Raw genomic sequence first — 15,514 nt, 5'->3', positions numbered from 1 at the left:
ACAGTAGAATAACATAATTCTTAGGATGTCGCTTAGCCTATTATTAGTAGGCGTGATACAGATAAGCTTTGTGAAACCCTCTTATCAGTTTATTTCTATTGCCCAAAAGAACCATTCTCCACGATTTTAATCAGTTTCACTCCATTAGTTTTGATTGTTACCTTTGGCTAAAAAGTTTTGGAGGAGCAGAATACTAACATCAGCCCTCAGAAATGTATGGATAGATTCCTAAAAGGGGAATGTTTGGTTTTGGGTCAGGCTGAGTTGGCACTACCCACTGTCTCAAGAAGGCACTTAGGGTAACACCCAAGTTACAGCCCAACAAGAAAAATGCACAGGGACAGGTTTTTGATACTAAACTGTCTCAGTTAAAGTATTTCAGATATGTAAAAAGGCTCATCCAGCTTGGTGAGAGAACCAGTTTACCAGAGATCCAGGAAGAAATCTGTTAGGAACCCTTATCATAAAGTAGCCAAGTTAATATTTAATCACCCAAAAAAAAAATTAATCACAAACTTTTTTTTTTTCTTTGTAGAAAATGAATGATACGTGAAGTATCTAATCCTCTTAAGACAATTTCCACACGTTACATGTGACTATTGTATATCTAGGAGGCTGGTACCTTTCTATTCTTTCTTTAGTAAAGATGCTTTCTATTTCAGAAATCTTTGGCTGACAGTCAGATGTCACTATGTAAAAATCAAGTATGTATGTCACTCTGGTCAGAATTTTTCCTTTTGTAATTTCTCATGGATCAGCTGTAGAATAACAACAGTTTTTGAGTTTAGTTTCTGGAAAAAGATTAACTAGTAAACTATCCAGTTCAGTATTTTGACACATTTGTATGTACAAAACAAGAACTAAAAACTGACCAGGGATTTTGTTGCCCACACAAAGTTCACATACAACAAACTTTATATCTTTATAGTAAGGAACACATAAAAAACCTTGCCATTCTGCATTGTGCACTGGACCAGACATTTTAGGAGGCAGGAAAAGTAACAGTTGATCATGCTACAATTTTGAGATGAGTCACAATGATGTCCCTGTTTAGTTTGTAGGCTGAACACATACTGGGAGCCAGTAGCACCTGCCCACTTTATAAGCCCTGTTTTTTTTTTTTTTTTTTTTTTTTTCATATACTGTGATTTCTTCTGCATGGTGTAATACTGAGTAAATAATGCAACATGAAAAGCAGATACCCAAACTGTCATAACGCTGGATTCCTACTTTCTAGGAGCATTATCAAGCAGAACCTGCCTGACAAAGCCTTGATACAGGTAGGCAGATATGTAGAGCAGTTCTAGAACAAAAACCTTAGGAAGGAGAGGCGCTTGAGCTGATTTTCTTAGTTATCTCTATATCTGATTTGGCAACCAGAAACCGTAGCTTCTTTCCCCCAGATCGGATCAAGTCCACAGCACTGAAAGAGAACAACAGAGTGTCTATTAGGTTGTAATTGTAAATGAGGCTACAAGTAAAATCGGTGGTATGTATGGCAGTCTAGGAAAAAAAGTCACGGGGAGATTTGTGAAGCTTTTCCCACTACTGATATTTTTATCAAAAACTATATGTATTATTTTCTATATATAAAAGTACCCATCATCATCATCATCCTCCAAGGATTATGGAAGTTTCAATGCTTTTTAGGTTTTTATCCTTGTTTTTTAAGCAAAGGTCTTTTTTTTTTCCCTTGACATTTTTTGCTTAATGTGTTAGGAAAGGCCTTTGGGAGACAGAAAAAATAAGAAATTGATTGCTCATCCTTTTGTCTTTCCTTTGAAATAGGACATTTTACCTGAACAAAACACATACCACATGTCCCTATTTATTCAACTTGTCTAGCACTTAGTTCTAGCTAGACTTGTCTGTTATGTATTTGTTCAGTTACTTTTCTAGTCCCAAGAATAGGATTAAAAATTTACCCCAATTGCATTTTCCTTAGTTGGGTTTGGCTCATCAGTCTAACTTCCCACTGAACATCCTCCCTTAACAATCATCTAATACTTCTACTTCACCTTCCTACTACACCAAAAAAGAGACCCATTTGCTAAAGTTTTTTTCTTCTTATCTCTCTTCATTCAGACAGCTTTCTATTTCCAATCCTGAATGAAAAGGTAATCCTTGCTGTAAAGGACTGAAAAACTTGAGCTCATGCACTGAGGTTCGCACAACCGAGCACTTAAGTCTAATTACTTATTGGACAATACTCTATTAGCATATGCTTGGAAAATGGCCCACCCCATTATTCTGTGCTGGCTTGATCTGTTGGTGTATATAGAGAATGGGAGGAGGGATTAGAGAGTGGAGTAACACAAGCCAGAGTGACTTCTGGCTGGGAGACAAAGAATAGAGGTGTGGAGATTCCTGTGTCCATTCCTCTCACTTCAACAAAGAATAAAGACCAAGAACTTTTGCTTATCCTGATTCCGGCTGATTCTAAAGTATCCAGGGTGCTCAGTCCTCACACCTTGCCAATTTGGATAGCAGTTACTTCATTCCTCCTATTTTCATGTCATCTGAAAATTTAATAAGCATGTCAACCATCTGCTTCTTCATCCAAGTCACTGACAAAAAATGATGAACTCCTCCATGTATTTGTGACAGGTATCCTGAACCTAAGCCCTTGTCTACATAGTAGAATCAATGCTCATGGTAGAGCAGTAATTTCTGAAATGCATTGCTTTCAAAAGTAAAAAACAACAAAAAAAGACTTGGAAATAGTTCCATTAAATCTATAGTTCTGACACAGGCAACTTTAAAAGTTGGAAAAGATCTTAGAAGCCTAATTTGAGTATGCTAAGAAGTAGAAATTTTGTGGCATGTTTCTGACTTCAAATCTAGTTCTCTTAATCCTTTATATTACCATGGCTCCCTTCTTGCATACCTAAGAAAACATGTTGCAGCTAAAGTAACACCATTTTGCTGTTATAAAGAGCAAGTCTAGATTTCCAGCTAGAAAACCATGACCCTGAGGATTTTTTTTCCTCATAGAATACCCAAAATAAGAAATGGGAGTAGCAGTGGGAAAGCTACTAAAAAACTCACTAAGAAAGTCACTTCAGCAGTATGTCACCATAATAAGGGACACATAAGAGAGAACAACTTAGGATATTTTATCTCCTCCTTGCCTCTCTCTTCTAAACCTTATCTATGTGAATCTGGCTTCTTCAATTTCATTTAACTGAAATTTCCCTCTTCAAAGTTACCAGGGATTTCTTAATTGCTCATTCCAGTGGACTTCTCTCAGTTCCAATCTTTCTTGCCCTCACTCTATCATTGGACTCTGTTCACTTCCCAGATGCTCTCTCACTGATCTCTCCTATTCTCCCACCTGTCTGACAGTTTCCTATTCTCCTTTGCTGCATATTATGTCCCCTATCATAGGTGTCCCCCAAAGCTCTGTCCTAACTTTATTTATACTATTCCCATAGATTCAATTATTATTTCTAGGCAGAAGATTCGTAAGATTTACATATCCTGTCCCAAGTTGCTCTCTAGAAACACAGTTTTATATTACCAATTGGATTCTGGACATCCCCAATTGGATTTCCCAGAAGAAACAAACTTAGCATGTCCAAAACAGACATCATTGTCTTTCTTCTTCTAAACTTCACTAGTACTATTGAGGGTTTTGTTAATTTTCCATTTAACGAGACTTATCACCTCAGAGGCTCTGACCAATTTTCCTCACACATATCCAATCCCTTTCCAAATCTTGTTTCTCACTTCACAGTGTCTTGCCTACACTTTTGGAATAGTCTCCTGTTGCTTCCTCTGCCTCAAGTGTTTCTACACTCCAATCCTTTTTTCTTCTTAGTGGTCAAGATTTTTTTCTTTTTTAAAGCCTAAATCTGACCATGGTTTTAAGGTGTCATGAAGAATTGGACACAAATGAAACAACTGATTTAACAAGTGATCATGGCATGCTCCTATTCAATGAGCTACTATTACCTATAGGATGAAATATAAACTCTTCTGTTTGGCACTTAAAGTTCTTCATTACCAGTTTTTCTTTGAAGCTTTCTAGTCTTATTACACTTTACTCCCCTCCACACATGCTATGATCCACCTCCACAGGTTTATTTGCAATTGCTTGAATATCTCCCATTTCCTTACCTTGGCATTTACTGTCCCATATGTCTTTTTTGCTTTTCTGGATTTCCTTTAAGACTCAGTTAAAACCCACTGTCTGCAAACGGCCTTTCCTGGCCCCCATCTGCTATCCTCCCAACTTACCTTTTATCATACTTGATATATGTTTTCTACACACCTAATTGACATGCTGCCCTCTCCATTAGGCCATCCATTTCTGAGGACAGGGATTGTTTTTGTTTTCCTTTGTATGCCCAGTACTCACAAAGCAGTGGCTGGTATACAGTAAGCACTTAATAATGCTTATTGACAGATATAATAGGGTCAGAACTATCTCGCCTTGTATTCTAAGGTCTACTTATTGTTGTTGTTCCCTTGTCTTAAAAAAGGCTAATTCTGCCTGTATACTAATTGAGCCCTCTTGCTTTTCATTCAAAATTTATTTTTTTGCCTTGTCCATTTTTCTGTTGATAAAAGCCGCCATGAAGAGGTGAGCGCCCAAAACTATAGAAGACATCTTGAATTACTGCACCCGCTCTGAGGGTGGAAGCCTAGATAAAGTCTTTATACAAGTTTCTTTATATAAGTTTCTACCTCTGATAATCAGTGCCAATCAAACTGGTGCCATTCACTGCGAGAATCCGATCTCCTAAGGAAAGTCTCCCATCAGAGGCCGCTGGACTGTCTTGGATCAAGGTCCGTATGTAGATCCCAGGAGCATTCAGAGGAGTGTGCTGTAAAAGATCAGAGTTCATACCAGCACTGCACCCAGCAGGGAGCTATGTGTGCACGAGAACACTACCTGCCTGTAATCCTCACTTCTAGAAAATAGCAACACTCTCATGTAAACTAGTGCTGTGGTTCTCACAGCCATGCAACCAGTACATGGTGAGATACCTCCTTCTGTAGGATCATCTCCAGGAAGAGAGTGGGGAGCAGGGTGGCACAGCAAACAGAGAGCTGGCTTTGGGTATGTGAACCAACCAACTTTAAGATTTTTAACCTTCATAGCAGTTGCCAATATTCACTGGGAAAGTGGATACTCATCAAGGATTCCTTATACTAATAAAAAGTACAGGTCTGGGCTGACAAAGCTTTAAGGAGGAGAGCAAAGAAATTTTCCAGAATTTTCAAATATTCCAATTAATAAGGATAACTGGCGGTTTGGTTTAATCAGAGTGGAAGATATACAAACAGTATAGAATTTCTTCTAAGCTCTCTTCCACAAAAATACTATAGTGGTAACAACTCAATAGTTTTAAGTGTGAGTTTAATTTTTTCCATTTTCCCTCCACAGACTAATAAGCAGCCAATCATTTCCTAAGTGCCTCTTCCTCTTCAGACTAAAATAATTCTTAATATGAAGGTATGACCATAAAATAATAATAATAATAATAATAATAATAATAATGATAATGCTCACTACATCACACATACTTAATATTTTTAACAAAACATAAAGCTACAAATCTCTCAGACCTGAAACAAGTAACCTTTGGAATTGTCTAGGAAGTAAAAGAAACACATCCAAGAGTCTCTATCAGGCCTACCTCTTTAAGGTCGTATACAAACAAGAAGGTAGCTAGGGTTAATTGCCTCTGATTCACTTACCAGCCCATCTATCAGACCCATCCCCAGCCCAATAGGTCCTTTTTCCAATTCCACCACAAAGGCATAACAGAAGTCATCAGTAGCTGAACTGCGGCTGGAGGAAGCAGGGGTAGGATAATCAAAGGGGGTGGGAGAATCTCCTGTATAACCAAGAAAAGATGGCTTCACTGAAAAGCAGCAGCACATTTGAACGTGAAGGTAAGAAAATTCTATATGCAAGCATATAAATAACAGACCTTATGGAATATTAGTCAATTAACTATACAAAAAGCATAAGATAAAAAACACAGTAAACTGGATGATTCTCCAGGCTCCCCACTTCTCCCACCTTTTGGCTATCTCTGACTCTCAATGTCTTCTCTAGAGACTGATCAAAGACAATGAGACACTAACAGTTATTATCATCACTAAAATATCAAGTTATATATAATATCTCAGGTGGATGTCCCACTATTACTTACTCCTTCCACATATTTATTTACTCTAATTAACAATTTAATTCTGGCTACCCACAAACAGAGGTATTCATCCTTTAGGGTATTTATTGTGCTTAGGAAATGCAATTATTCTGGAGGTTTTTTCTAGTTGCTTTGTCTTGGGAAGGGAAGAGCCCATTTTAATTTAAAATTCAACCTACATTGAGGATTACCTTTATTAAAGGGTGTTCAGCCCATACAAGTTGCCAGTGCTTTCTTAGGTATTATCACAGAGATAGCTCCATTCTCCCCACCCCCCAACTTCCTCCCCCCCCCCCCAGAGGAGACTGTCCTCTCTCCTATTAAGTTTCCAGATATTAATAAGCAGCTAACATAGTTAGATTTTGTTACTTCTTTGCCTCAACCTTTGCAGTCTCAGAGCTGGAAGAGATTTCACTGGCCATCTTATTCCACCTGAACTTTGCAATTCCTGCAAATCTGGTCATTTGGTCTCTGCTTAAAGAATTCTAGTGGGAGTCATTTTCTACTTCTTTAGATTCCCATTCCCTGGATCAGTTACAACTGTGAGGGAGTTTCTTTACATCAATCCTCAATCTACTCAAATACAGCAGTGGTGTCAAACTCTCACAGAAATGGATCCCTGTGAACCACATACTGATTTAGAAACCCATGAATTAACATTATTATCAATGTTGTATTTGTTAAACATTTTTCAATTATTTTTTAATCTGGTTATAGTCTGAGAAATTTAACCCCTCTTCTGGTTTTAACCTATCATGTCTTAATCTCCCCTGGAGGCCAATCTTTCTTACACATCACAGTCCTTAAAACTCTTGAAGAGTACTCTTGTGCTCTTTTCAACTCTCCTTCAAACTAAACAGCCCCAGTTCCTTCAACTTATCTTTTATGTGAAATGGTCTGTAGATCTCTTGGTCTCCATATTGTCCATTTCTGTGCACACTTCAGCTTGCCTGTGTCCTTACCAAAACACAGTACCCAGAACTGAACATCCCTTTTTCTAAGCAGAATACCACTAGCATTTTCCACTCATGTCACATTTTTTAGCTTGCGTTGAACTATTACTCCACTGACAATGATCCCAGATTTTTTCATAGCAAATGTTGATTATCTAGCCCAAAGCTTCTTAAAACTGTGGATTGTGACCCCACACAGGGTCATGTAATTGAATGTGGGTGAATGAGATGAGATGAGATCTTTCAAGACAGTTGTGAATATCCAGTAAGGCTTCATCTGTTTCAGAGTTTGAGTAGGTCTGAAGGACTTTAAGTATTAAGTCAAGGGCATACTTAAGTCCCCTTGTTATCCTCCTATGACATCAGTGTCTTTCTGTTAGGTCTTTCTGTTGCCCAAATATGGGCAACTATGTACTTATTGGTCAAGTTCAATTTCTTGGGTAGTTCCGGCATTTAGAATGTAAGATCCTCAGCCAATAAGGATGAGGGTCAGTGGTGGGAGGTGGTATTTGCGTTAGGGATAAAAAGTGTTGATCCTGCCCCCTACAGTGCCTCCTCCCTTCAACTGTCTGCTTGATGGGTGGGATGCCCAATTCTCCTGAGACCATATAATAAACTTTGCTTTGCTTCTAGAGATCTCTCCAGCTTTTTTTATTAAATGCTGTCTGAATCACACATGGAGGTTGCAAAATTATGATTCATTATCAGTAAATGTTTGATTTGTCTGCCTATTTTATATACCTATAAACCTGGAGTCATGTAAAAATTTCTTGGGAAGAAAAGGGTTGTGAATGAAAGAAGTTTTAAGAAGCCTCTGTCTAGTCCTTCCACCATTCTATATTTGTGAGATTCTTTAGTATTCAATGTAACATTTATCTGTCCTCTAAACTTTTTAAAATCTACCCTCCCCAAATCTAAGGTAAATGGTAGATCATGCCCAATGTCCTCCCCTTTTTAGAAGATATGATCGAGTGGTCATTTATTCCTAAGATTATCACTCCTAGATCTGTAACAGTGGGATCCTCTCTACTGGTCAGAATCAGGCCCAGAGGAGTTCATTTCATTATTTCCTCCACATGGTTAAACTTATTCAGTCAGACCATGAGTACTGGCTACTCTGCTTTTGGTACAAGGAGTATTTTAGAACATATTTGTGCTACCCTTTCTCTATATCCAGGTTAAGTATGTGATTTGTCTCCTTAACTCCTTATGTAATTCTTCCAGGGATTATACAGTTTCCTTCACTTAAAATATTATTTTTATGTCTCCCTCCACTCATTCTTACCCAGATGTTCTCCATCACAGTCCCTATGAAGTAAAATTTTCTTTTCTTTTTTTATTTTTTTTTTGGGGGGGGTTATAATCTCTAGTTCATATTCTGTTTATAACTTTGCTTTTGGAAAGAAAGAAATAGAACTAATTAGTCCAAGAAACTCCAAGGTTTTCCTTTCTGGTTCTGAAAAAATATTACACATTCTTCTATCCCCATGAGACATTTGGCTACTGTGAATGAACTCGGGCTACAGGGACCCTCAATGACAGCTAAAGGTTCAGGGTAGTCAGCCCATTTTAAATTAATTTTTTTGTGTGTACAGACATCCACACATACTATATCACCTCACCAAAAAATGTGGCAGGTACCAGTTCATTTTTTCCCCTACCTAGTAGAACTATTAGGAATCCAAGAAAACTCTGGGAATAATTACAGTTGGATGTGATAAACAAAATGCTCAATGTACACACAGAGATGTCTATAACTCTTAAACTGAACAGAATCCCTAAAAGCAAGACTGTCTTTGGAAAACTCTTTACCAAGATTAACACTTCCTCCCCTGTATTATGACAAAGAGCTCAGTAACAAGGTAAAGCCAAAAGCCCCAACTTCCCTGGAAACAATCTTTTTTCCCTTAAGTTCCATGAGTGGAAAAAAATTGTTTCTTGTTTTAACAGGGTGGGTGGGTCTAATGGAAACTTTGGTACAGTTGTTTATTTAAGGAATTGAGAACTACCAAGGCCCTCAGCCAGAGGGCCTCCCATACCTTCCTGTGCCGCGATCTGAGCAGTAAGGCCATTCCTCTTCAGCTCATGCAGGGGTTTTTCACAGCTGCCACTGGGCTGGAGAGAATCCTGACTTCTGGGTTCAAAGTTGAGTGGTGTATTGGGAGGGGTCAACAGACAGGAAGAATCCCCTTGAGATGTGTTCATCTTAGAACTACTCCTGCCCATGCTGTTCTGGGGCTTTAGCTTCTCCAGAAGAGGGGTTCTACCAGGGGACTGGGCTCGGGAAACCCCGCTGGTAGGGACAGACAGGGTTTTGGCCTCTCCAACTGCCCTGGCCACTGTGCCCACCGAATGCTTTAAATCCAGGTGGTCCCCAGCATCCTTGGAAGTTACTAGACTATTTGGACTCTCTGAGTTCCCTTCAGGAATAGTGTGATGCAAACCCTTAAGAAGAAAAGATAAAGAATAGGTCAATTCTATCTACCATAAGTTTAAGATTATAAGGAAGCATAAAACAATAAAAGTTTTTTTTTTTGTTTGTTTGTTTTTGTGAAAATAAGGCTGAGAAAAGAGAATAAAGGAACACTAGGGCACAGGTATGTGAAGGCCATCTCACCCTTCTAAGAACACAATGAAATGGCCAGACATAGCCTGATTGAGAAATTCTCAGAACCTAAACCCATAGGCCTTAAATTGTGGATATTCTACCATGGATATTTTACCCCAAACAACAAAACCCAACGACTTTTCTAATGGAGAACCCACCAAGGTTACCTTTAGATTTTCTGGTTCAGGACCTCTAGCATGGGAGGATTTGCTCTGTAGGCTCCACAGGAAGTGGCGGATGTAAAGAAGGTGCCGGTAAATATTATCATCCAAACATTCTACCTCCAAGTCTACCTTGAACCCTCCACTTGGCAGAACAATGGGTGGGTGATTATCATAAGATTCTAGGACATCCTCTGTAAAAAGAAAATTAGCAAAGTCAAGTCCAAGTTAATTGCCTCAGCAACATCACATAAATTGCTTTTGGCTTTCTGCCATCTGTTTTCCATAGTATACTACATTTTTCTGTTTACTTTTTGAGAAATGAATGATTCTTGGTAGAATGATAGGCAAAACAAGCAATTTGAGCTAAGGGTTCATTATCACAGATAAGACCAACTGCTAAGGAATGAATAGTTCCCCAACCTACCTATAGGTACAAAAAATGGGACAAATAAGAGATTAAAAGGAGGCTTATAGATTTAACAATAATTTATTAAGCACCTTTCTTGTATGAAAGCAGTATGGTAAATGGGGAGATAAAAAGTTTAAATAAAAAATGGTCCTTGCCTTCAGCCCAACCCATACCCAATATCAAAAGCGCTACCCCCAAAACTAGTAATTACAAAGCCTGCTGAAAGTTGCAGGGCAGCACAAAGGCATATCTGAAGACAAATTTCATGCAATTTTGAACTCCTAGATTTTCCCTAGGCTCAACTCTGAGGATCCATATTTCCCTAACTAGATCAAAACTAAGCTGAAAGATGGGACAGTGTCTACTAAATACCACTTGTCACATGAAAGAGAAGCAAAAGGAATGCTATTTCTTAAGCAGACCTCAGACTTTTTCTTATTGACATTTTCTTTTTAGACTACCTTTGTTTCCCAATAAAGCTATCCCTTATAAAATAGAAGAAAAAAATAAAGAAAAAATTCCAGCAAAAGTAGTCAAAACATTAAATCTGACATAATAAGATGTATTCAACTTCTATAATCTCTCTACCTCTGCAAAGAAGGGAAAAGGGCACATGTTCTCATATCTCCTTCTCAGTGCCAACATTGTCCATTATAATTATATGCTGGTTCTTCAATTACTGGCTGTTCTTTCCATTTACATTATTGTAGTCATATATGTATTGTTACCTTCATTTTGCTATGCCTTCCTTAAGGCCTTCATAGGCCTTCCTTAACCAAAGTCTCATAAACCAAAATTTGTTTAATCATAACCTAATCACTGGGTATTTATCAACTAACAATCACTTAATAACTATATATTATATGTCTTGGTACTTTGCCCTGGGCACATAATTACAAAGAATTAAACAATGCCCATTCTTAAGAAGCTTGATCTCCAATTCTTTGCAACCATGAAAGCCACTGCCCTAAACGTTTTGGTGTATACTTGGTTTTTCTTTGGAATTCCAACCTCTGAGAGGATGATGACTTGTCAGTGAGATTTCTAAATTGAAGAATATTTATTTATTTTTGTTACCTTTATATCATAATTTCATGCTATCTTCCAAAATTGTTTAATAAGATATCAATTTACACCTTCATCAATAGTGCATTAATATACCTATCTACATCCCCTCCAGCACTGACTAGGGCCACCTTGTTTAGCCTTCAACCATTTGCTGGGTGTGAGGTTGAGCATTAAAAACTTTTGTGATGGCTCTTCTGCTATATGGATACTTTTCCATTTCTCATCAAAAATATAGTCAGGAACTCACCTGTCTTGAAGGCTTTGGGTCTATCTTCATTTAAAGGCTCCCAAGCAGTCACAGAACCAATGTCAGATGCTAGCTGGTATTGAGTCAACAACCGATGCAGCTGAGCAGGGCTCAATTCTGGAAACTGAGTCCTTAAAGATGACCAAGTCATCTGAATGATAAGAGGAAGCTCTAAGAGTCAAGGCCTCAAAATGGTATGAGGGAAGCAGGGTGTTAGACCAACAAGGGGATACATCAGCATTTATTTGTTACCTTATGATTTTATAAGCAGGGCATTCATTCTTGGGAGAAGAGTTAATTATCAGAAGAGATCAAATAACACAAATGTGAGCAGCTGGCCACAACACCCATCCAGAAGACTGTCTTTTCAATGTAGTACACTGCATTAACTAATGTGGCCGTGTGTCTGACAGGTGGTGGGGTGGGAAAGTATTCAATGTACATTTACTTAAGACAATGTCCTATATTGAGCAAATAGAAAAGGCTAGTTTCGAGTGTTTTATTTTCTGAATGTCTTAGAGAAATGTGGTCTAATTAATCTTTGGTTATTATTTGGAAGGCTTATTTTATAATATTCTGAATGTTAAACTAGCCATTTTGGAGCAGCAATCCTATGCCATTTCTACAGATAAAATTTTCATTTAGTAATTAGCTGAGAAAAGCTGCCTAACATATTTGATTTGTAAAGTCATCCAGAATTTTGGTTTTAGTTGAGGATGGCTTTTTGTAAGATTGCCCACCTCTCCAGAGTATGTTAACATTTTACTACCAAACTAAAGAAACTATTAATTTATTCATACTAGTACCCTTCAAGGCAAAGTTTAAAAAAATTTCTGTGACATGGTAATTACTTATAAAGCTGTTTTAGGTCTTGATGGCCCTTTACACATAGGAATCTAAGCCAATGATCCAACTATTTTAAAAACAACAACAAGAGAAAAACAAAAACCCTAAGTATTTTAAGAGCTATAATAAAACAAACTCCAAATACCAGACAACATGACTCTTGTGACTCTACACCTTCCACCTGCCTCTATATCATCATCTGTACCTACCTGTATCAGCTGGGCACTGGGTGTGGCCAAAAGGTTTACTGTGCAGGAAAGCTTCTTGAAGAATTGCTCTGCCAGTGGCCCAAAGCCCATACTCTGTGCCCATTCCAAGAGCTGCCGTAAGCGAGCACAAACTTGTACCCCTTTTGGCCAGTGGAAGCAACTCAGTGTAGGTCCTGTGAGAGGAAAAATAAGTGAAATACTTGACTCTGGGAGCTGGGGAAAAAGTCCTAGGTTTGTGGGGAGAAATAAAAAGACACAAATTCTCCTTCCCCTAATACTCCCTCCTCCCTAGTCACCCTTCTGCTGAGAAAGCTTTATTCTGTTCCACCTGACTACCCCTTCCCTTAGTGTGAAGTTGTTAAAGAACATCAATAATCTACTATATGAAAGCTAATTGTCTTTCCTAATAACCACAAACTAGACCTAAGTCACTTGCTAAATGGTGCCTAATGATCACAATACTTACTCACATTCAAATAAATGTACAATCTAGGTCTTTATTTAGCTCATTGCTAAAAATGCTGAACAGGTCCTAACAGCTTGGGGTACTTGATGGAACACTTACGGTAACTCTGGATCCAGTCATTCAACCAGTTCTCAAACTACCTCATCTGAACTACTCTTTAATCTGCATCTCTCTACCTTGTCCATCATAATAATAATATGCTTTGCTAAAATCTAAAAGAGTTTATGTGTTTAAAGTAATTCTACCAAAAAAAAAAAAATGAGGTATCTGGAATGACCAATTCATGAAGCCATATTGGCCCTTGGTGATAATTTGTTTCCTTTCCTAGATGCTTGTTAACCTCTCAAATAGTTCTTTATGACTTAAAAAGTGACAGATATACTTTACTTCATTTGATTTCTACAAAACATTGTAAAAGATAGAGATAACGGAAGTGCTTTTATGTTCTCTTAAAAAGGAGGAATCACACTCAGTCGACTTACACAATGGCATACCATTTAAAAGAAAGGGGCAGGAAGCTTACTGACCAACTCAGATTGAAATTTAAATTTTTTAAATTAAAAACTAGTATTCTGTTCATACTCTGATAAGGGAATCATACAATCCTTATGTCAAATTTACTAGGCAAATTGAAGAGAGATGACTGGAATTTTAACTTACAGAAATTCAGGAGGGATTTAAATTGAAAAGTAAAGCGGAAGAAACTGCCTATATAGATTTTTACTGTCTGGTAACCCAGAACGTAAAAAGAACATAGGAAAGAAAAGCTAGGAAAAACTAAATTCCTGAGACATTAGAGACTCTATAAAATTCATGACCTCAGATATCTATCTACAAACATACAAAGTACCAATAAATCAACAAACATTTATTAAATACTTATTACTGCTATGCTAAGTACTACTGTACATAAGCAAGGAAAAATACAAGTATGCAAACTGGACCTTTTAGGTATAATTATTGAGAGCTGGCAGAATGAGATTCATCAGTGTATATAGCTTTTATTCAGAAGGAAAAAATGATAGAAAAGAGACAATGGAACAAGCATATACACTGCTTAGTAAGAAGATAACATTCACGAGAGGAAATCTAGGAATCAAGCATGGGGAAATGCACTTGGATCAATGAAGATAGAAACAGAAACAATAGGTAGGAGGAATTATTATATAAGAAATTCAGGAAACTGATCACAAACCAGCTAGATGCATAATACTATTTGAAGGGAGAACCTGAACTATTTTGATATTTACTGGAACTTTTTTTCTGTCCAAAACAGAACTAATAAATTAATGCTTTTTTTTGGACTATTAACTTCATCCTTCAAAATGTAGAGGAAATTATAAAGGGAATTGCCATTTCAGGCTAGATTCCAATCAAAAAGAATAAATTACAGGTTACTGAAGAGAAACTGATAGGAACCATTGTTTCTTCCTTTATTTTAGAATTCATGGTAGAAAGGATGAGGAAAGGCATAATGTGCTATATTCTGTAAGACTTTATTTTTTCCTCATTTTTTAGTTTTTTTCAATTACATGTAAAAAATTTTTAACATTCATTTTTTAAAATTCTGAGTTCCAAATTTTTTCTCCTTCCTTGAGAAGGCCAGCAATCTGGTATGGGTTATACACGTGTCGTCATGATAAATGTATTTCCATATTAGTCATGTTGCAAAAGAAAGGACCTCACCCCATCAAAAAAAATGTAAAGAAAGATAAAGTTAAAAAAAAAAGCTATCTGCATTCAGACTCCATTAAATCTTTCTCTGGGGGTAGACAGCATTTTTCATCTCAAGCTCTTCAGGATATCAGATAGCTAAGTCATTTACAGCAGATCAATGAACAATACTGTGTATAATGTTCTCTTGGATCTGCACTCTTTTACCAGGTCGTATATGTCTTACCAAAATTTTCTGAAACCAGCTCGTTCATCATTTCTTATAGCACTATAATACTCTTATCACAATCATATACTACAGCTTTTTTAGCCATTCCCCAATTGATGAGGAATTTCCATTTTTTTTGTTACCACAAAAAAAGCTGCTATTGCTATTTTTCTACATATAGATTTTTTTCTTTTTCCTTGATCTTTTTGGGGTACTAGTAGTGATACTGCTAAGTTAAAAGATATAGTTTTATCACCCTTTGGGCATAGTTCCAAATTGCTCTCCTGCATGGCTGTGCACTAATGTCCTAATTTTCCCATGTTCCTTCTAACATTTGTCATTTCCCTTTTCTGTCATATTAGACAATCTAATAGCAATGAGATGGTACCTCAGAGTTGCTGTAATTTGTATTTCTCTAATCAATGGTGTTTTGGCACATTTTTTCATATAACTATGGATAGTTTGATTTCCTCTCCTTTGGTCATTTATCAATTGGAA

General features: G+C 37.3%; 1 protein-coding gene across 11 annotated transcripts in view; it reads right to left on the bottom strand.

The window, feature by feature from the left end:
• Positions 1–1,105: 1,105 nt before the first annotated feature.
• Positions 1,106–15,514, bottom strand: part of RADIL (Rap associating with DIL domain) — an 86,455-nt gene continuing 72,046 nt past the window's right edge. For all 11 annotated transcript variants that reach the window (XM_031940969.1, XM_031940988.1, XM_031940940.1 and 8 more), the window contains 7 exons: positions 12,669–12,841; positions 11,614–11,764; positions 9,893–10,080; positions 9,157–9,562; positions 5,707–5,846; positions 4,690–4,829; positions 1,106–1,423 (listed from right to left, as the gene is read on the bottom strand). In XM_031940969.1, the coding sequence (XP_031796829.1) occupies positions 1,318–1,423; positions 4,690–4,829; positions 5,707–5,846; positions 9,157–9,562; positions 9,893–10,080; positions 11,614–11,764; positions 12,669–12,841 (1,304 nt within the window). In that variant the 3' untranslated portion in view covers positions 1,106–1,317. The remainder of the gene's footprint in view (positions 1,424–4,689; positions 4,830–5,706; positions 5,847–9,156; positions 9,563–9,892; positions 10,081–11,613; positions 11,765–12,668; positions 12,842–15,514) is intronic.

Source organism: Sarcophilus harrisii, chromosome 1 (genome assembly GCF_902635505.1).
Source record: "Sarcophilus harrisii chromosome 1, mSarHar1.11, whole genome shotgun sequence".
In the NCBI taxonomy this organism is placed as follows: Eukaryota; Metazoa; Chordata; class Mammalia; order Dasyuromorphia; family Dasyuridae; genus Sarcophilus; species Sarcophilus harrisii.
The sequence above is the reverse complement of the archived record's forward strand: the minus strand, read 5'-3'. Positions and strand labels throughout refer to the sequence as shown.